The 23378-nt window shown below is 39.4% G+C and overlaps 1 protein-coding gene across 1 annotated transcript in view; it reads right to left on the bottom strand.

Annotated features, from left to right (window-relative positions):
• Positions 1 to 22525, bottom strand: part of IQCM (IQ motif containing M) — a 106881-nt gene extending 84356 nt beyond the window's left edge. The window contains exons 1-4 of the mRNA XM_063135087.1: positions 22255 to 22525; positions 18116 to 18206; positions 12783 to 12853; positions 1594 to 1718 (exon numbers count right to left, since the gene is read on the bottom strand). Coding sequence (XP_062991157.1) covers positions 1594 to 1718; positions 12783 to 12853; positions 18116 to 18206; positions 22255 to 22525 — 558 coding nt within the window. The remainder of the gene's footprint in view (positions 1 to 1593; positions 1719 to 12782; positions 12854 to 18115; positions 18207 to 22254) is intronic.
• Between the last annotated feature and the right edge of the window lie 853 nt (positions 22526 to 23378).

The raw sequence follows: 23378 nt of genomic DNA on the forward strand, positions 1-23378 counted from the left end.
ATAGCCCTTTGCAGCTGAATGATTAGGTCCTATTCTCACAAATTCAGCCAGAGAGATAACAGCCTCAGAGAGATAACGTGCTAAATGCTCAGTAGCAAAGTTCAATAAATGAATTGACTTTATTTCTACAAGAGATATGGTTTTATCTCTTAAACTGAGTTTGTTTAAATAATTACTTAAGGACTCAAAAGTTAATTATCCACTCTAAATTAGGTGCCTCTCTCAATTAAAGAGCATAGCATTGCCAATGTGCTTCTTTAATCATTCTTTATGAGTTTAACGGTGAAGGAATACAGTACTCTGATTTTTTTAAGCTATATCACACCTTGGGAAAAAACGCTGGCTAACTCTGGCTACCGTCACATCTGCGTGAACACTCAGTTACTTCCTGTTTTCAAACAGGAAGTAAACAAGGTGCACGAGGGCCATTCAGTCCCTTGTTTAAACTTCAGTTTAAAAAATATTTTGCAGTTTTTCTGGTTTTTCTTGTGGCACAAGTTTTTTTGGTTTTTCTTGTGGCGGAAGGCGAGAGAGAGGCAGATGACTTCATGAGAGCTACCTCCAAGGAATCCTTGAGTGTCCAGTAATGAGCATGCAATGAAACGCTCATTGGATGGAGCTTTTCTTCCAGTGAAACGGTGAGCCCTTTAGTATTAGTATTGCACTAATATTTAACAATATCAGGTCTTAAAATAATCTAATCTCATTGTAGAATTAGCAGATTTAGCATCATGCAAGAATGGGTGCTTAGCTATACTGTATTGAACAAAGAGGTAGACCATGGAACAGAGGTGTTAATATGTGCGAATCTAGTGTTTCTCAGGTTTAGCCATATAATTCCCCAAATCTGGGAACATACACAGAAAGTGCCTGATTCCTGTTACTAATTAGCAGGGGGTGGGATGAATAGCTCTCCACTAGCTACAGCAATCCATAACAGAACCACAACACAACAAGAGGTGATTAGCTCCCCCACACCATTTTTCTTATGAAAATCCTCATCCTTGAAGCTGCTGTTTTTCCCCATAATGAAAAACCCACATGCACACTACTTCAACCTTGAGATCTTTTCCAAGCACCACATCATAGGTGGCCTAAAATGGTTTAACTGGAGATTTGGGGATTGAACCTGGAACCTTCTGTGTTCTGCTTCTGAGCAATGGCCTCTTCCCAGCCATAGTTTTGTGGCTTTTTTGTGTATATTCCCAGATTTTTGACATTATACAGGTAAAGCTAAGCTTCACTAGGCTGGCACACAGGCATTCTTTAAGATGAATTCCCATGTCTTAGGGAAGTATGTTATAGGAAAATAGATACACCACAGAGCAAGATCTCTCAACAGTTTTAATACATTATTGTATTGTAAGGCACAGGTTTTATTATTGCTTTAATCAAGTTTTATTTATGATTGCCATTTGTCTTGGTGGAAAATAAATCAAATAAAGAAATAAAATATCTTCATTTTTACAATTGGCAAGAGGCCCTTCTCTGTGGTTCTTCCATTTTTAATACTTCCTAAATTCTTTGAGACACCTCAGTAAATGAGAAAAAAAAACAAAAAACGGAAAAGAAAACCACCTTACTGTTACATACCCCTTTGGACCTTGTTCTTCTTGTTATTCTCATTAATCTTTCTTGATGTTCCTCATTGCTGAGCATTGTGTAGGGAGTCATGGTCTCTGATAATATTACCCCTCTCCAGTCTTGGTGTATTTTTCCTAGTTGAAAATATCAGTGCAGTTTACAACAACAATATAATAATCAAAGACCAACACAGCTTAATATCAAGGCATGTATGGGGCAACAATGTCCACACCCCACAGATTGTTGCCAGTGTTGCCAAACTTTTATTTTAAGATTACATTCAATCCCCGTTTCATGGATGCTATTAGTTGTGTGACCAAAGAAGGACAGGAACAAGAGGACAAGATTCAGCAGGTAAAATTTTTCCCATTGACGTTTTCCTCAGAATGCCTATGGATTTTCCGTGTTTCTCAGAACTCTTTAAAAGGATAGATGCTCCTTTGGAATATGTTTCCCCCGCCAATTGTAAACTTCCAAACCCCAATGTCTTCTTTCTCCACAAATTCTGTTCTCTGGTGGCTGTAGAAGGCAAAATCGTTATACCCAGAACCGTAGAAATTCAGGCTTGAAAACTATGAAGCTTGCAAGTAAAAGACAATGGGGTCCAAAAATGCAATATGAATGATAGCTATGCATTCAGAAATGCTCACTCCAGATTTCAATGCAATTAAACACCAGTTAGCACAGCTATTGGGAGAGACAACAGGTCCTAGCCAAATGATGTGTTACCCTAACAACGCCTGAGCATGTCATCTGCCCCTGGTTTGTTTATGACAGAAAATTAGACACTGAAGTGAGTTGAAACAGAACTCACTCAGCCCTAGAAGTTCAGTGAATCCACGGGGAGGGGATTGGAATTCCATCTGCTGTCCCCTCTCCCCATCTCCATGCCTTCATCTGAAGGACTGAAAAGAGTCTATGTACAATCTGGGACCTTGCCTTTTGCAGCCTCTTTCTCTCTCTCTTTAACCTCGCTAAGAGTAATCTTGATTAGGATTGCTGGTGGAGGGAATTTTCAATCTACTTCCCCCACAGCAATATTAGGCCAGATCTACACCTTGGGTGGAATGTGGAATAAAAAAGCAGGAAATAACACTATGAAAATGGTGTACAGAATGTGTATTGTGCCCCAACAGTTACCAGTGAACATCAATACCGCTATAAAGCAGTAGTGTAGATCTAGTCTAAATCAACATTGCACAGCGGGGAACAGGATCAGTTACCTTGGTCAGAATCATTGTGGCATTGGGATAGGGATGGGGGTGGATCCAGATTAGGATTCTGAGGGGGTGATGCTTTTACAAACACCCCACTGGTGATCCTGATCAAGATTGCTGACGAGGCTGAAGAAAAGTATGGATGGGTGTGAGTGAATGCATTTGTCTGTGTATATGTGCAGAAAAGAAAGTTCATATTAAAGCAACCCTCAATAAATCAAATTTAGCAGCAACAATCCCAGACAGTAATGTTAAGGCAGCAAAACCACCAGCAACAATCAAGAGGCAGGAATAGTAGTTGAGAAGAAGGCCATTTAAACTTGCTGTCCAAGTACATCAACTGAAGGGAATTGTTGAACATCCCCATGGCAATGAATTCTATGAAAAGAAGGCCAAATCCTGTGTCCCCTTTTCTGCATCTTACAAGGCATTAGGATGTGCATCACAGCCTCCCTGGTGACTATAGTATGGAGGACCACAATCTAGTATTGTGGTCCTTCAGATAGCCTTGACCCAAATCATTTAGAGCTTTAAAGATGATAACCAGAATCCAGACCTGGGCCCAGAAGCAAGTATGGAGCTCATTGAGCTGTTATTCAGACCTTCAGATGACAGTCTAGGCATGACCCCCCTCTTCCTCCACAGATCTCAAATGCCTGCACATGACTACAGTCACCTGCCTTAGTGAAAGAGGAACAGTCGACACACTTCTCATACATCTCCAGATAATGATTGTGACTATTTATTATTTATTCATTTACAGTATTTATATACTGCTCCCCATTCAAGAATCTCAGAGCAGTGAACAAATTGAATAAAAGAATAAAAACAGAATAAAAACACATGAAAAATACATTTTGAAAAGCAACAAAGTGCAATAAAACCACAGCTGGTGATTAAGGGAAGGCTTCATGGAACAATGTCATTTTCAGGAGGTGCCAGAAGGAATACAAAATTGCCGCCTGCCTGACCTCCAGAGGCAGGGAATTCCATAGGATGGGAGCAATCACACTGAAGGCTCTTTCCCTGGTGGAAAATGCCAGTGCCAGAAGGTGGAGGCACTGGCCACCATAAAGACACAAAATGCATGTCAAGTCCTACAGTAACTGGGCTCCTCATGAGTAACTGGACTCTAATCAGACAGTCAATGATGGGCAACCTCCAGCCTTTCAGCTAATGTTGGACTCCAACTTCAGTCAGCCTCACCCAACATGGCCAATGACTGAGGGATGGCAGGAGCCCAACAACAACTGGAGGGCCACAGTTTGCCTACTGCTGAAGTAAACATTAGTTGGATGAAGGTCACAATTATCCTGATGTTGTTGGACTACAGCTCCCATTAGCCCACAGCCATGGTAAGAGAAGATGAGAGTTGCAATACAACATCATCTCCAGGGCTACAAGTTGCCTACTCCTGCCTTTGATAAATGACCCATTGAGTCATAATAATTGGCAAGGGTGTGGCAGTGTGCTGTGCTTTAGAAATGTCTGAAAGAGCTTGGAATTCTTTCTTCGTACAGAAAGGATTTTGTTATGTCAAAAAAACAACAGCCTCTGGATCTTGTAGATTCTCAATAAACCCTTAGTTCATGTTTTTGCCAAGAAATTTTCTAAAAGAAAAAGAAGTGTTGTGGGAAGCTATAAACTTTTTCTCTTAAATCAAGACACTTTGGAATGCACCTTATATTAGTCATACGTGTTCCCTGTTGTTACATGACTATCGTGTGCAGAATGCACATCTCACATTGCATAATAAATGCAAATACTTGGCACCATGTGGTGTGTGTTCTTGTCTACTTTTCATTCCTCTCCTCTGTCCAAAACTGTTCTTGGTAGACCTGTAAATTTTCAACCCAACATTAGGGATTCTGGAGAAATTTGAGATAGACTAAAATAGGTTAACTGTGGGTTGTCTAACCCACAATTAACCTATGGTGTTCAGGTTTAGACATCACATTGTTACTCTGATCAGGAATTGAATATTCAAATGACTGCTGAACACACTTTATTTATTTATTTATTACATTTATATACCGCCCCATAGCCGAAGCTCTCTGGGCAGTTTACAAAAGTTGACATGAGACACAACAAATCTTGGATTAATTTACCCATGATTTGCTGCCATTATGTGTGAACTGAGTCACTGTGAAGCAATACCATCAATATGTGTGTGTGATAGATGAAATCAGGAATGATGTCTGAAAGGTGCAATGAGATGTTTTTCATGTGTTGACCCTAGTGTGGGGGTGGGTGGGTGCGTTATTGGGGCTCTGCTTCATGGCCTGCACAGTGTAATGCAACTGGCAGGTGCTGGTCTGCTACTCATGCCTGCCACGTTGTAGTCAGCTGTTCACTTTGAGGCATGTGTGCCCACACCACCTTCCTTTATCCTAGCATGTCCAATAAACTAAGGCAGATAAGCAGTGATACAATTGAAGCGCCTGACCTTTGCCTTTTAGAAGAATCCAGCAATTTTACATGTGCCTTTTAAAATGTTTTGAGCACATGAATTCAGAGACTTTCCCATTTTCTGTCCTTAAATTATTCAGGAATATAAAATTCTCTCTTTAAACAAGAAATTATATGGTTGTTGCAGGCATGGTTGAACTAAACTACATGATCTATGACCTATAGTGAAAATATAAGTGTGGTTTCCTTGCAATTTTAAAAAAGTATAATAAATCCCTATTTGGCTGTTGCCTGTCAAAAGCTCCACTGCAGTCATCCCATACTTGCTTAATTCCTTTCCCCAAGTTAAAAGACTGCATGGTTATCACTGTAATCCTTGAAAGTGTTACATGAGGCAAAGCAATAAAGAATTGGGAAGAGCCAGCCTATTTCTGCAGAACTGTATTCCTCAGTGACTGTTTAATACAAAATTTGTGTTATCTTTCCATAAACTCTCACAATAGTTTAATGCCTTTTTAATTGGACATTTAGCTTTAATCTTTAGGCACTTACAAACAATTAGGTGCTGGAAGATAGAATTAGCAGCTACCAGTTTATCTGTATAATGAGAAAAAACAAGGAGGAAAGATCTTATATCAGTTCAAATCCTAATTATTTGAATAGTTATGTTGTCAAGGGTTAGGACAGTTTAAATTTCATCTGGTTGATTGTTTTAAAAACTAAAGAATATAATTGAATGGGCAAAAATACTGCCTTTCTAAATATCTTGTATATAGGTCTGCACTTATGTTCATTATTCTTAAGAATGGTTAAAATTAAGGAAAATAAACCCAGTTTCTGGTTGGGGAGTGCTGGGAGTTGGAGGGTTTTTTTTCCCTGTAGGGCATTTTTTTCTGTCTAAGCATGTATAGTGCAAAAAGAAGGAAACCCTGTAGGGGACTAAAAAATAAGGCAAAGGCAAAGGCAGAACCAAGGAATCTTCTGCAATAATATTATTAGTAAAAGGTTTATTAAAGTGCCAGGTGCCTACGCGTTTCGAACGTGGTTGTGTTCTTCCTCAGGGCTTTAAGAACGCAACCGCGTTCGAAACGCGTAAGCACCTGGCACTTTAATAAACCTTTTACTAATAATATTATTGCAGAAGATTCCTTGGTTCCGCCCTTGCCTTTGGCTTATTTTTTACTCCACTAAGTATGTATAGGACTGCACCCTTAACATGTATACATTGTATATAAATAAAACAATAGTTCTAAAGACAGTAGGGAGGAAAGCATGTTTTTCTTGGGATTTAGAAAATGTGTGAGTATCTCAGAGGAATTTCTGCAGTGGTTGCCATGTTAGTCTGTTGCAGAAAAAACAACAAAGAGTCTAGCTGCTCCTTAAAGACTAACAAATTTATTCTGGCATAAGCATTCATGGACTACAGCCCACTTTGCCAAATATTTCCTCCTATATGAGCAAGATGAAGGAATGCCTTCTTTGTTTCTGTTGCTGCTGTTGTTCACTGAAATGTTTGTAAGATATATATATATATATATATATATATATATATATATATATATACATACATACACACACACACACACACACACACACACACACTCAATAAAATACTCCCCTCCCCATTCCAAATGATATAGGTGGGAATACAGGCCTCAAAAATACAGTTATAGCTTGCATATAGGCTACTTAGCCTATTCTGGGAATATGTTTTTAAAACTGAAAAAAGATTAAAAAGAAAAAAAAGGGTGGATTTTTAAAAAGGGAGAAAACATATGCCAAGACGTGTATACTGTAGTAAGCAGGAATTTGTCTTCTACTACTTAGTCTTCACAGAATGCTAAGAAATTCTGCCAGGTATTTTGTCGTTTATCTGCCAATTTATTTTGCAATTTAGTGTAGGTTGTGAGATCTAAGAGGTATTTCACTCATTGAGCCACATCAGGAGACCAGCTGGCTTCCCCCCGCCCCTACAGTATGTTTGGGCACAAGGGAAACGCTGCTTTTAAAAAAGGGTCCTACCACTTATGAATTTGTAAACACTTGTGTGAAAAATAATTAATATTTTATTTTATTTTATTAAAAAAATCTGCTGCCTGAATCATTGTTGGCATCTTCTTAATCAATTAAAAAATTACTGCTTAAACTAAAGCTGCACTCCTATAGCACTTTCCTGGGCATATGCACTTTTGACTTCAGTGGGGCTTACTTTTGAGTAAACATGCATAAGATTGCATAGTAAATGTTTACACTGATGGATGGATAGGGTATTCATACACATACACACACACACCAAGAGAGAGATTTTCCAAAACAACAATTTGACACACACACACGCACACACAAAAAAGAAGCATTCTTTATATTCATTCTTGTCTAAGCCTAAAACTCATCAGTGTGAGCTAAATTCATAGTAAATCACAGCAATAGAAAGGACCAACGGATCACCAAATCCAGCTCTTTTTTGTCAGGCTAGTTCCATTTAGGTTGCATCAGACTCAGTGTTAAGGCAATTGGGGTACAAATCCAACGTGAAGTCAATTTGGCAGGCAAATAGTCAAACACAGGGGTATCAGTTCCAGTATGGAATCAGTTTAAGGCAGGAATAGACAGGATATAGGCAATGGTTAAGACACATTATTAGCTGTCAAGTGGCTTTGAGAAGGAAGACGTGAGGGACAGCCAAGGTCCAAACACAGGTGAATAGTCAAACAGAAATATAATCTAAAAAGCAGGAGTCCAGAAGTCAATTTATTTATTTAGAGAAACACAGCTTTAAGACATCAACAGCTAAGATAAGGTGCTGTTTCCAACAACTTTCAAGTTCTGATTGAAAGCTTATATAGCCAGAGCTTCCAGAGCCCCACCTAGAGCTCAGCTGCCTTCATTACAGGCACTCTAGCAGAAGTCATTCTTGAAGGCCTTGCTCAAAAGGAGTCTTTTACTCTTGAGGAACCCTTTACTCGTGAGGAGCCCAGTTACTGTAGGACTTGACATGCATTTTGTGTCTTTATGGTGGCCAGTGCCTCCACCTTCTGGCACTGGCAGACTCTAGGACAGAGCAGATAGTTGTCCTCAAACTCTATGGGGGATGTATGATCCTCAGGCACCTCCTTCGAGGGTTCCTCGGAATCTACCAACAACTTCCCTGAAGCTGCTAGGGTGTCAGTATTAGGGTTGATGCACAGGGTTGTTGGACTCTGTGATCTCAGTAAGCATCACCTTCAGAATTCTCTGTACAATCCAGTGTGCCAGAAGCAGAGAACAAGAGTAATCAAGGTGCATATCACCAAGGTGTGTACAAACCAATATTGGAATATAAAAAGCTGCCTAACAACAAGACGGACCATTGGTCCATCTATGTTATTGGCAATGGCTCTCCAAAGTTTCAGGCAGGGTTTTTTCCTGCCTTACCTGGAGATGCGAGGGATCAAACCACTCAAATAATTCAGGCAAGCGAGCCAAGATATTTTCTATAATGAAAAGGGTTAAACCCATGGTAATCAATATAATCAATCCATTGCCAAAGATAGTCCTTCCTACTTTTAAGTATATTGATACATAACTCTTATGCATGAAAAGAAAACCCACCCAAGTCTGTCCAAGGAAATTTAAATAACTGAAACTCAGTTACCCTAAAAGGAATGAGAATATAGCGAGAGGAGTGAAGTCCCTTCCATTGATTCCTTTCAACAGAAGATATCATTCTTTGCCCATTTGTTCTCTTAATTTGGCAAATATCATTACTGAGGTATATCCCCAAAACAAGAACAGATGCAATACCTCCTCCAATGGTATGTATTTAATTATTATTATATAAGTCACACTTCTGGGTTCAGTGACTAAGGCCACAGCTAGACCTAAGGTTTATCCTGGGATCATCCAGGGTTCGCCCCTGCCTGAGCATTGGATCCCCTGTGTGTCACCTAGATGAACACGTTTGACCCCTGGACAATCCAGGGATAAACCTTAGGTCTAGCTATGGCCTGAGTATCCCACGTTATGAGAGGTACAGCACTTCTGATATGAACAGGAACTTTTCATATCCTCAAAACTAGCCCAACTTCAGAACTCATTGTGCTAATTTATGTCACATGGAAGCAATTTTGTCTTACACGATAAGACTCAAGGAGATACATCAGGAATAATTAGCAGCATCTCTGTGATCTTTGTTCATACTGAAACAAATATTTACACCTAATACAAAGTAGTCCCAGAAAACTCCCATGCCTCAGGCCCGGTTTGGGCTGCTAGGACTTTGATCCTATTCAAGTGTAATTTTACTTATCCAAGCCTCTCCATGTTTAGAGGAAGTGTACCACTGAACATCACTTGCTGGGGGAACAACAGCATGGAAGTGCTATTGCTTTCATGTCCTATTTGTGATATTCTCAGGGCAGTAACCAACTGTGTCTAATTCCATTAGCACAAAAGGTGTTACAGTAGTGGAAACTAGGTGCTGAATTAGGCACAGGAGAAGAATCCAACTGAAGTTACCTTTGCGCAAGTATGGTCACACAGTTTTTCATCATTCTTGTTCGATCCATTGTGCAACTTGTTCTGCAGCCAATTGCACAACTGCTCACACAACCAGTTGTGCAAGCGTAATGGGCAACCACTAGTGCAATGGAAAGATTCAGTGCTGTTCCACTAGCGCTATTTGAGTATGCAGAATGTCACCATTGGATACTGCCCTCAGAGACATCTGGGTAGACACAGTAAGATGCTGGACTAGATGGTTCTTTAGTTAAATTCTTATTGCTCATCGATCTCAGCAGAGAAACCAAGTGATTATGAAGAATGAGCTATTCCCCTCACCCATTAACCTGACTCGGGTTATACAATATTGATGAGGAATGATGGTATCTGTCTTAGAATATTAATTTCACCAAATTAATGTTAAAGCATTAATGTTAATTTAGAATTGATGCATCTTTTTTTTAATTCCCAAAGATCAAATATCCTTAAATGCACCAGCCAGCCTTACATTTTTAGCAAATGGTGCTTTTATCAAAGGTAAAACTTGTTTGTTTATTCTCTGCAAAATGTACCAGACAGACAGAACAGAGAAAAATAAAGCTTCTGAAAGATCACTCACAAAGGTTTGCTTTTCAGGGTTGATATTACAAGCAATTAGCGTGACATTTAATAAATGACATTTCTAAGAACTGCTAAAGCTGACTTAACAGGCAAACAGAACAACCTTGTTTTGTTTTTAAAAGGCAGTTGCATTGTAGCACATTTTATGCAAAACGTCTGTGCCAACTCATGTTTAAAACATTTATGTGCATGAAATATTTGGAATAAACAGCCTTTGTATACATCCAAATCACTGTGCCCTCTGCTTAGTGGAAGTGTTGAAGACATGACTTGCTATAAAACAGGAAACGTATTTCCATATCTAAATTAATTTATATGCACATATTGCAAGTAACTGGGCTCATTGAGTCATAATAATTTATGCCTTGCTTAAACTAATGTGTGTGTTTTCAAAGCACAGCTCAAGTAATAAAGTGTGATAATCCAATAATATTTATTATAATTTTCTTACATATAGAATATTTACACTGTGGGAGATACGATTGACAACTTCGCTTTAGCATCAAAAATATGAGGATCTTATCGGTTGGGACAATGTGGATTTGTTGATGCCTGTAACTTATGGATCTCCAGCTGCTAAAGATCAGATATGTACCCAACTAATATGAATCACATGTAGTAAGGTGATCGGTTTCATTCCTCATATTCTATGTCAATGATGGCCAAGTTCTGTATCGTCTGAACCCAGCACTATTTTCCAAACAGAGGACTGGGAGCCTGAAGTATTTTGCAGTCCAAATTGGCTTATTAAAAAGTTGGAATCATTTAGCTGTAAGGTCTTCCCAAGTATAGAATACATGTGCTCATGCATAGTTTTACATAAGAATGTGTGTTACATACAAAATTGAAAGAGAAATATAACTCTAAACCAAGGGTGGGCAGAAAGTATATCTCATGTAGCTCTTAAGAACATAAAAAGTGTCATGCTGGATCAGACCAGGGGTCCATCTAGTCCAGCACTCGGTTCACACAGTGGACAACCAGTCATCAGCCAGGGATGAACAAGCAGGACATGGTGGGCACCCTCCCACCTATGTTCCCCAACAACTGGTGCACACAAGCTTGTCCTCCATGCTATTTCAGCTCTACCTCCAGGGGGCATCTATAAGGCGGTAATTTACCTACTGATTCCACCAAAATCCCACAGCATCAGTGTTGCAAAGTGGTATCAATAGAATTACATGGCAGGAATGAGCACAGGATGTCCAGCTGGGAAAATTTGCAGCACTGTTCTCATATGGAAGTAATGGGCAGCAAATTTCGTGTGACTGAAAACTGGACAAAACTTTTTTCGTTTTGTTTTGCTTTCTGGCAACTCTGAACAACATTGTAGTTTTGAAAGCCTGTAGCTGTGCATCTGCACTGCTACAGTTAATTGAATTTATGTGCTATACATAATAACTATCCTTACTTTCATTCCAGAATGAGACTTTAAAGTTGCCATGACAGCCATTATAAACACTCACCCGCCCCCTGCCCTGTATACTTGCACCTACCCTGCACTGGGATCCATGCCCTAACTACGCATTCAGATTTCTTAATTCAAACTGAAGCCACCACTGACACACAGACTAACCATGGTAACATCAGAGCAAAGTATAGCCTCATGGTAAAACGACATGTCAAAAATGCACAGCTTTGCAGGGAATAGCATAATGTGGCTGCAAATTGGCGTCTGCATCATATAAACAACAGAGCGCAACTGTGCAGCGACGACAGAGTATATACACAGCATATAGACAAGCTCCCACTGAGTGTATGAATCACAGCAGTCATACTCAGTGCCTAAAAAGCAAAGCAATGTTTTCATTCACCTCCATGCTATTTTTTCTACTCCTAAAGAACATCAGAACATGTAGGAAACTCAAGAGATCTGCCCACTGGCTGTTTGTGGTACTATACAACATTTAAGAGCCATGAATGTTTTCGAATCTGTGAAGAGGTACAGTAAAAGTAAAAGTCAACATTTGGAAAAGTCGTTTAGAAAGAACATCAGTTGAGGATTGGTGCAGGTCTGGCATGCAATGAGAATCTGTAAACTATCAACTGTCATTTGATCATTCATTGATAGAAGTAGAGCTTTTTCCTTTGAAGAAATGCTAACTTTTGTATGATAAACCTCAATGTTCATGTTCACAACTACCGCTAAAGATGCGCTTCACAATCTATAGTTATAGCATAGCTAGCTTTTGAATCTTTTATTCTTTATATATATATAAATTATGGTGGTGATTAATGGAGAACAGATATATCATTATTTGCAATGAAATTATTAAAATACTATTGGGGGGGGAACCACTTCCCCTAAAATGTCACAAGTCATAATGAGATAAGATGACTCATTTTGTAAAAAAGATATTTTCACCATACAGCTAGAAATATTCTTCAATGGATGAATACAGGCTAATAATTTTATATTAAATAACATTTATTTAATATTAAATGTAACTATTAAAAATAATGAAGATTTACCATGATTATTTTTTGGAAGCCAGGCATTCTCAATATATTTGTTTGTGGGTAATCCAAGTAAATTGGTACTTCTGTTTTTAAAATAAAAAAAATGCACAAAACAAATATCCATTATTATTTTCATTTTAAAATTATTTTTCTACTTATGTACACAATGAAAAAAAGGGGGAAATGCAGCAATGTATTTGGGGAAAATCTCAGCACAAAGTATATGCTTTTTACTTCATGAACAGAAAGGAATCATTTCGGTGGGGTGGGGTGGGGGAGGGGACGTTGCCCTGCAACCACTTTCAGTGCTTGAATGGAATTGAAAGGCAAGCTATACATTTTAAAAAGTAAAATAAACTTAGCATTGATTCTTGCAAGCATGCCACGTTCTGAGGCTGAGCTACAGCTGATGCAAGTAAATAACACTTAAGCGCATCTGTCCATTCTTCTTTGCACTAGCTATCTGTTACACAGATAACTTTGCAAGGAGGAAAGCCGTGTGAGCCGTCTTTGACATTCCCTTCTGTACAAGTGGGTGGAATTGGGCTAAGACCCATCACCACCACAATGCCAATCTGCTTTGTGATCTGTTCCAGAAACAGCACATCAACACTTCTTCATTTGCTTAGGATTCAAGGCAAAAGCCAGAGTTGAAACATGGCAGCAACTTCACATGAAAATGCTGTCTTGGTAAGTGCGGTGGAGGAGCGGGGATCTAAATGTCAGAGTAAAAGCACTTCTGTTTTCATGAAAGATTAATTTTTCATTCAGATTCTTCTGCTAGTGAAGTTCCTGAAGTGTCATGAAGGGTATATTGAGGGGGGAAATGAGGATGGGGGCAGCAAGAAGAACCTGATTCATTTTGAGAATCATGTGCTGAGAGACTCACCCTTCTATAGAATCAATTAGTGCTAATTTATTTCACAAAAATTATCTCAAACACACTGGAAACAATCCAGCCAAAATTAAGTCCCATTGATTTCAATGCAAGACTAAACCACGCACCTAAGTCACTCACATTCAAACCAGTGGAATAAAAAAGTGATGAACTTTGACCAGTTTGTGCCAATAATTTCTTTTGGTTACCATTTCACTCAGGAGTGTAGAACCTCTGTCCAGAAGCTAAATCCAGGCCTCCTTGAGATCCAATCCAGCAGTCCAGGGTTATCCAGATGGCCGTGCCCCTTCCCCTGATCTCTCCTGATCTACCCAACCACCAATCATTTCGTGGTTTTCTGGGTTTTGTGTAGTTTACCCCCCCATACTAAAAGATTGAAATGCCTCTCCTCTGTCATGGTCCCATGTGTCATGCCACCACTAGAGTCATCTTCAGAAGAGGAACCAGAACCATCAGGGTCAGTTGGCCCCTCAGAAGACCCCAGCACTAGCCAAGATGGTCAGGGACCTTTAGGGGTGAGATCTTTGATTCTGCTTCCTAGAGAGGACAAGAGTTCAACTTCTGAAGAAAAGGAAGATGCTGAGCCACCACCTAGCTCCCGAGAACGCCGGCATCTAAAGTCCCATGAGAGGATGGTGGCCAGGCAAAGGAGTTCTCACCTACTGAAGAGGACTACTCATGAGTTGGGTCCTCTGCCAGTTCCAGTCCCTGCTACCTTGCTTCTGTGCCTTGCCCTGTGATGGATGTTCTGTGCTACTGACCCTTGGACTGTTTCTTGATCCTGCTTCCATACTAAGTAATGTACCTGACTGGTTTACTGTGTTTGACTTTCTGCTTGTCACTTTGACCACTCCTGCTGTTGTCTGATCGTTGTTGTCTGTCTGACTGACTGAGTTCTGACTTCTGCCTGTATTTTTTACCACTCCTTAGTCTTGTTGGACTGAAACTTGTCTGCTTAACCATCTGCTTGCCAAACTGACTGTTCTATTGCCTAGCTCCCTGTATGTGCTAACAAAAAGCCAGGACTCTGTCTAGGGCATGACCCTAAGGCTTAGTTACTGGCAGAAAGAGCTATATTGTAGCTGTCGATGTAGACAAACTATAAGACAACATAATTCTGCAAGTAGTTCCACACACCCAAAATGGCTTTGAACTTTCTCCTTTCCACCAATCCACATAGCAAGTCTCTTTTAAAACAGAAAGAAATCTCAAACCTAGTTTGTGATCTGATGTAAGGATTTGCTCTTCAAAGAACAACATCAGAAATACCACTGGACACATCTAAAGTCATTGGTAAGGTAACAAACAGGTACACAATTAGTGGAATCATTCTAATTGCTCTCCCTAGCAGTGTTCTTACATTTACTTGAAAATAAAAATACTTATTGAAAATACACAATAAAGGTGCAGTACAAGGAAATGCAGTTATCTTTCTAAATCCCACCAATTTTCAATGAACCACAAAAGACATTTTTAAAATTGCTACAATGTACCGTAAAGGAGGTTTAATTATCAGCCAGATTTAGACACTGATAAAAAAAATGTGTTTGAAACAAAATAGTGGTTTGAAACCACTGAAAACGTATTAATAGAATTTAGAAATGTATTAAACTGTTGAAAGATTAACATCTCTAAATATCATCCAAATCATGCACAAAAAGTTGTAACAGACTGCAGTAACTCTATGACATTTCAAATGATGGAATAAAAACTCTGAGATGATACCCATATGTGAGACCTCAAGTAGAGACAGCAAGCATAAAGCAAAATTGGGATTACCCATGGTAATATAACCTTACTGGATTATTATTATTATTATTGAACTGTGCAGTGACCTGTGATGCAACTGGTGGCACTGAATAAGTGACATCATTATCATAAGACCTGGAGTACCTACAAGTTAACAGCATATGCTACATGTCACACTTTAAAAATTTATACCAATATAAATTCAGTTATATGGAGGACTTGGGATGTCTCTATATCATTTCTTTACCACCATCACCCTGAAATATGAAGATAATGATATTTCCAATTTGGATGGCTTTAAAAGGAGATTAGACAAATTCATGGATGCGAAAGCTATCAGTGACTACTAGTCATGCTGGCTATATACTACCTCCAGTATCAGAGGCAGTATTCCGCTGTATACCAGTTCCTGGGGAATATGAGCAAGATGGTGTGTTTTATTGTCCTCATATCCTACTTGTGGATTTCCCACAAGCAGATAGTTTGCCACTATGTGAACAGAATGCTGGACTAGATAGACCCTTGGCCTGAACCAGCATGGCTCTTCCACAGTTCTTATGTTAAAATGGCTGTTCATGGAAATCATTGTAATAATGAGGCAATGAGGTTTGAAAATTTAGGAAGTTAGCTATACATACAAGGGCTATGATCCTACACAAACTTTTCTGGGAGTAAGTCCCTTGGAGATCACTGGGCCAGGAACAATGATACCTAGGCCTAATCTACACCTGCCATTTATCCTGGGGTGGTCACAAAGTCATCCCTGCACATCCAAATGATCCTGGGATGAACTGGCGTTGAGCACTCAGTTCTCCCGGAATAGCTGGGACTCCATTTTCCCCATTTTTTCCTCCATTTCAGGACCATCCCGAGCTCCATGGGTGGTGTGGATCTCCCTCCCAGTGTCCTCCCTTTTCCACACGAGTAGCGGGGCTCAGGAAAGGGGCATGGAGCAGTGGAGGGGGGAGTCCGTGGACACTGGGGGTGAGGGGGAGAGCGTTTTCACCATCTTTGAGATGCCGCTCGACATCTTATAGTGTCAAGCTTGTTGTATGTGTTTTAAAAAAACTCACCTTCGCACAGGATCGTGCCCACACAATTGCACAATTGCACAAATGTCTTTTTTTAAAAAAATAAATAATGCCACCCCGGATCGTTCCTCTCCCTGGCGTGTGGCTCCTGAGGGACAATCCCAGAAGGGGAAAACTCTGTGATCATCCCTCCCCAAAGCCCCAAGTAGGGGTGTCATTGATTTTAAGAGAGTTCTTAATCTTTGTAAACCCCCCAGACAGTTTTGGCTATGGGGGGGGGGGGTTTACAGAAATGAAATGAAATTAAGAGATTAATATAGGAATTCCACGACAGACAGAATTTTACATTAATAATTTGACAATCCAACATGTTTCATTCAGCTGGTTCAGAACACAGTATCCAGATTATTACTGGGACCTGTAGAACTTCACACATCACATCTAGTTATCTAAAGACCATCTGTTCCCATTTGGACCTGCCTGTATGTTAAAATCTTCTCCTGAAGACCTGCTACAGATGCTCCCACTTCATAGATGGGTAACTGGTGCGGACAAGTCCTTTACTTTGATCGCACCCAACTATGGAATGCCCTCCGTGGGCACTTTTATCATCATACTAGTCTAGTTCTTTTTTGTTTGTTTTTTTGCTCAAGTTTTTGGCAGCTTTTAATTTTTGATAGTTTCTAATTGGGATTATTTGGGTGTTTTACTGGCTGCTCTTTCTGTTTTGTTGTTTACATTGAAAACCAAAAACAGAAAAATGGGCTGCAGTTGGAAAAATATGAAAATGAACAGAGCCCAAAGAGCACCCAACTGCATATACTGAGTACAGTTAAACACTTAACAAAAGACCATGAGATGTCTGTATACGCTCCTGCACATATAAATTATTACACCCGATACAAATTCTTAAAGACAAGTTGCAAAAGTGTTTAAAGCAGGAAGTGTAGAATAGCCAGTAAACTTAACACTCAAGGTTATACAAAATAAGCATAACAAATTACATTTACATATAGCAGAATTCCTATACCACAAATGGAATAAACTCCTTGTTGGGCTCATACATTTTTTTGATCTGTAAAAGAAGTTGCGTTCTTGTTCTATGTTGTCTTTAAAAATTCGTATTGGGTGTAATAATTTATATGTGTAGGAGCGTATACAGACATCTCATGGTCTTTTGTTAAGTATTTAACTATACTCAGTGTATGCAGTTGGGTGCTCTTTGGGCTCTGTTCATTTTCATTTTTGTTGTTTACATTGTACTGGATGGTTATTTATGTGTTGCAAGCTGCCAGAAGGGGGGGAGGATCTAGCATTAATATAAAATATGGTTATATAAAAATGTTTTAGGCTTTCCCACTTACTTCAATAGGATTTATTTCTAAGTACACCTATACACTCTTAAAAAACAACAACTCATGCCATCAGAATAGTTTCAGTAAAATGATGGATACATATCAAGTGAAGTTTCCTTTTGTAGATTTTGTAGAATCCCATTGTCAAAAAATTGAAAAGATGCATTGGTTATAATATACAATTAAAATATTAAATTATAACTTGTCATAAGGCACAGTCAAATCTTAAGATCATTTTGAAAGAATGAAAAGAATAAACGGCGGATTGAGGATTACATATTAATTTCTATTCCAACCATTTAGATACATTACCCAATGGATAGCTTTTGTTTATTTTTCTCCCGCTCCATAGTTCTGCTCAGTGATCCGACCATGGTAAATATATCACTTAGCCATATTTTCTCTATCAAAAATAGAAAGGAGGGAAAGTTTATTTTAAAAAAATATTAACAACAACAGGAGAACTGCATATATACTACTTACACCAAAAGCAATGTAGACATTTTTAATCTGAATTTTCAGAAAGATATTTCATAAAGAAATTGTTAACAGAAGAATGAACCATCACAAGTAATTCACATACAGTATGTACAAATACTTTTGGATTTAGACTACTAGGCAAGTAGTAGGCACCACACATACGTGCACAAACACAGAATGAAATTTGTGAAGTAAATCACATATATCTCTAAAAGAGTTTTAGAAATAGGGTTTACAAGGAATGTATACACAAAATCCTTGTTTTTAAAGATGCAAGACTGTGGGGTGGGGTGGGGGAATCTGGAGACCTCAGCAAGATGCATATGTGAAAAGAACTGCTTCGGTTCTCTTCCCACACAGAAAAGAAAGAATACTGGATGGAAAATTGTACCACAACTAACATGCATTTCTGTTTCAATTTATGGTGTTCATTGTAAATGAACTTACTGTATATCCAAGCCACATCTAAAATGATTATTGGAATTCCCTTTGTTCTTTTCACAGTGAAAAGGACATTGCAACCCAATTCTATCCATGTTTCCTCAGAAGTAAATCCCACTAAATTCAGTGGGTCTAGTTACCAAGGCAGGATCTACACTACTGCTTTAAAATGGATGACAACTGTTGGAACCCAGACCACACTTCATGTACAGTTTTCAAAACGTTTTCAAAGTGTCATATCCTGTTTGCTGTAGATCTGGTTTTCTCCCCAGGTTTTCTGTGTACAGCAGGGGCACACAACCTGAGGGTTACACACACACCCTCAGGCCATCCTTAGCCAATCAGAAGATATCCTGACTCTTGCATGGGACAACCAGCCTTTGTGTAACTCATGTGACCAATCCCACCCATATTTCAATGCTGTCTGATAGGCTAGCCCTACCAGATAGCATCCTGAGAAGAGTCATTGTCTCTCCCTTTTCTCACCCCTTCCCTGCTCTGACTGCTGACTGCCTCATAAACAGTGGCAGCAGCAGCACCTGTCCCTCCTGGGCATCAGGAGAGGCCTGGCCTCACACATTCCAGGCAACGTGAGGGAACAGGCTGAGCCTTTCAAGCACGCTGCCCATCCTCCTCAGTTTGGAAATAGGGAAAGGTAGCATAGCCTCTACATTTAGCTCACCCCAAAGAAAGGGAACTACACGGTTAGATTCCTGTTCTTGTTACTATATTTAAAGTGAATGAATGCTTCTAAATACATCATTTTACACAAGAGAGAAAAGATTCTGGTCATATCACAATCTCTGTTTTAACAAGATTTTAAAACACTTGCATACAGATTCAATCCGTGGAGTCTGGTGGTTCCATTGTCAGTGGGAGGGTGAATCCATTCTGGGTTTCAGTCAGAACCAATCAAAACTCTAAAGGAGCTATCCAAGGTGTACACCTTAGAGTTCTGACTCAGAATGTGAGAATGTGGATTCACCAGCCACTGACATCAGAGCATCAGCCTGCACTGGATTGAATATTAATGCAGCAATTTTTAGTGCATGTATTTCAAAGAGGACAGACATTTATATTAATACATAATTAAGAGGGTCTTTTATTCATTAAAATATACAGACAGGATGAAGAGCTGCAAGAGCTGGGTGGCCTTTACAAAACATTATCTCAACTCTTTCCCCCCCAATTCTATATTTGAGTTTCAAGAATTATGCCTATGCTAGGATTAAAAAAAAATTCAGTACAAACACACATCCCCTTTCTCAGCTATTCATAGCCAGTCTTTTTTCATTTTCTCATATAGATTTCCAGTTTCCACACCTGTGACTATAGAGCCTGCTGGGCTAGACATCAATTGAGGTTTCTTACATGTATAGCAAGAATATAAAAACTTCTCTCTTTGACCTAAAGCTCTAATATCTTTTTCATAGATCACAAAGAGAAAAGGGTTTTATGGATCATTTTAACAGTACCCAGTCTTAGCAAGTATCTTTTGGTGATGAAAGCCTTAGCAAGAGAGGATTTTAAAAGAATATAAATTAGGAGTCTTACTCCTGCAGCTTCTCCCTGAAATACTGTTCTGTCTTCAACATGTAGTAATTTGTGATCTCTTTAATTCTGTTATTTTTATTTCATATACCAGCATTGCTGGTGCTTGAATCTTTGAAGAATAGCAGTAATTTGTTATGTTTGTATGACACAAAATGTGGAATACATCACTCAAGAAACCTGGGACAGGTTTCTTTGTACAAATATATGCACTCTCTTTCTGTGACTGGTTATATGGGATAAGGGTGCCAACTTCGGCTTGACCAGTTGGTTGTACTCTTACTCTCCTGTTTGTTACAGTGTTTTAAAAGTACTTGATGGTTTAATGCTTATGCTTGTCTAGTTTTGATGGATGAGCTTCAGTTTGTTCAGCCTGTAGATGTGGGCAAGTCATATGGAGAGGTGAGATCAATCATCTACTCGTTGGGCATATGTTCATCTTGGCTAGTAAAAGTTGCTAGAAAAGGGCTGAGCAGATGGGTGGTAATGCTGATAATAAGCACTTCCTTGCACAAGGGTTGTGCCCATTTCATTAAAGGAAGCAATTGTAAGACCATTATTTAAAAAATCATCAATTCTACCACCCTAGATGATGATTGACTAGTATCTAATATTTCATTTTTGAATAAGGCCCTACAGCAGGTGGTGGCAACTCAACTCCAGGCTTTCTGGGATGAAGCTGAGCATTTGGGACTTTTACAATCTGGATTCAGCCCTGGCTTCTCAATGGAAACAGCCTTACCATATGAACGACACCAAGAACAAGATAGAAGGAGTACATAAGCTTCTTAGGACCTGTTGTATCTCACACCACCCAAAGAGGCTTTGTTGGTGGAAACAAAGGACAGGGTCCTTTATTTGGCAGCACCGCAGTTAAGGAACTTCTTCTAAAGAGAGAATCTCTTGAAGCTACTTTGAGCTAGGGTGACCATGTGTCTTCTTTTGAAGGGCTGCCCTAGGACTGCCCTCTGCTTGAAGACACTGTCTGTTTGAAAGGCTGTCCTATCCAACTCCAGTTTAAATATAAAGAACCTTAAGAACCCAACATGAGTTAGCAATTGGACAGCAAAGTAGAGTAGTAGGCAGGCACACAGGTCATCTGGTCAGTTTTTGGCCTCATTTTGATAACCGTTGGCAAGACTGAGGCCACAGCTAGACCTAAGGTTTATCCTGGGATCATCCAGGGTTCGCCCCTGCCTGAGCACTGAATCTCCTGTGTGTCACCTAGATGAACAGGTTTGACCCCTGGATGATCCAGGGATACACCTTAGGTCTAGATATGGCCTGACACTTCTGGTGATCCTCTAGCCGGCATGGACTTTTTCTCTGGTCAGATGCCTCTTTTATTTTATACATCTTTTATACATGTGATGAGCCCACTTGTCATGGTTCCATTACCCATTCCCTCTCTGTAGTTCTCCTACTTACTCCTCCGTACATGTGTGAATGGGGCCTAATACTTGTTATGTATGTAGTAATGTTAACAAGGAACTGGTTTTGACTAGTTAGAAGACAAGATGTGGCCAACTCCAGAGAAGGAGAGAGCTCCTTGCAGGACAGTTAGGCCTTAGCTAGACCTAAGGTTTATCCCAGGATCATCCCGGGGTCGTCCCTGCCTGCTCCCAGGATCCCCTGTGTGTCATTTACATGAACAGGGATGACCCCGGGATGATCCCGGATAAACCTTAGGTCTAGCTAAGGCCTAACTGAACTTTTTACTAGTTCGGTAAGAAAGTTGTTTCTATTTTTTTAAAAAAACAGCTTGGAGAAGCAGGGAGACACATTAATACTTAAAAGTGTTAAATAGGCTGGGAAACGTATATAGACTATAGCTATAAATTAAAATGCTATTGACTTCCACTTAGGATTCTAAATCACCCCAGCTGAATTATCTAACTTTGAAAACCTATGTCAAAAGCTTCATTTTTATTATCTAAAACCACTTTATATATGTGCTCATTCCATTATACATCTATTACCTTTTTTCTCTTCATCCTGCAGTAATGGTGATGCATCAAATCTCGTCACCCTAGAACATGGTTGTATTCTTCGTGGAAACTGCCATGTGTCAGAGTATGGACTCACTGACAATTTGTTATCTATTTCTTCTAAGGTGATCTTGTTCAGTACTCTTGCTGTCGGGGTGTCTTCACTCTGTTTAGTGTCCACACAAATTGCTAAAACAGCTGGAGCACTTTTTGCTCGCTCCCTTGCCCCAGGGATTTTGCTAAGAGAAACCTGATCCATCATGTTTTCTGTTTATAAAGCAAATAAATACGACTGTCACTACTTCCATTCTGAAAATATCTCTACTGCCCTGTGCTACTATGAAAGTATTCTTGCTGTTGCCTTTCAATTAATTTTTGGAAATTGCAAAACAATATCATGCTTAAAGGAAATGTGTGCCATTCGAATACAAATCCCTGAAGAAATTTCATGAATTATAAAGTCATGATATGATGACTTTATGGTCAGCAATTTAGACTTTCATTATGGTGCTGCTTCCCTCATTGCAGGCACTTCCTTATTTATTTATTTATTTATTTATTTGTTTGTTTGTTTGTTACATTTATATGCTACCTTTTTTCCTCTTGCAAGGAACCCAAAATGGTGTACAATGTCCTCCTCCTCTCCATTTTACCTTCACAACAACCCTATAAGGTAGATTGGGCTGACAATCAGTAACTGGCCCATAGTCACCCAGTGAACTTCATGGTTAAGTAGGGACTAGAACCTGGATCTCCTGAGTCCCAGTCCAACACTCTAACCCCTACACTACACTGGTTCTTATTAATTTCAAGCACTTCCAATTTTACCTAGGGAAAAAAGAAGACAATGTCTTTTCAATGCCCAGTTAATTTGCCAAGATCAGCAAGAACTAAGTGGGAGGGGAGAATCCAACAAAAACAATAATAGCCTTGTTCTCATAACCACCCAGGAACAGAAACCATGGTTTGTTCTTTAGTTGTAAACTCTGGGTTTTTCATGATTAACAACCAAAAGTTAAACCATAGTGTGGAGTTCTCAAGTAGTGACAACCCCTGATTCAACCGCAACCCATACTCAACCTGTACACTGGGTTGCCCTTTCATGCAAACCACAG

This window comes from Elgaria multicarinata, chromosome 10, assembly GCF_023053635.1.
Source record: "Elgaria multicarinata webbii isolate HBS135686 ecotype San Diego chromosome 10, rElgMul1.1.pri, whole genome shotgun sequence".
In the NCBI taxonomy this organism is placed as follows: Eukaryota; Metazoa; Chordata; class Lepidosauria; order Squamata; family Anguidae; genus Elgaria; species Elgaria multicarinata.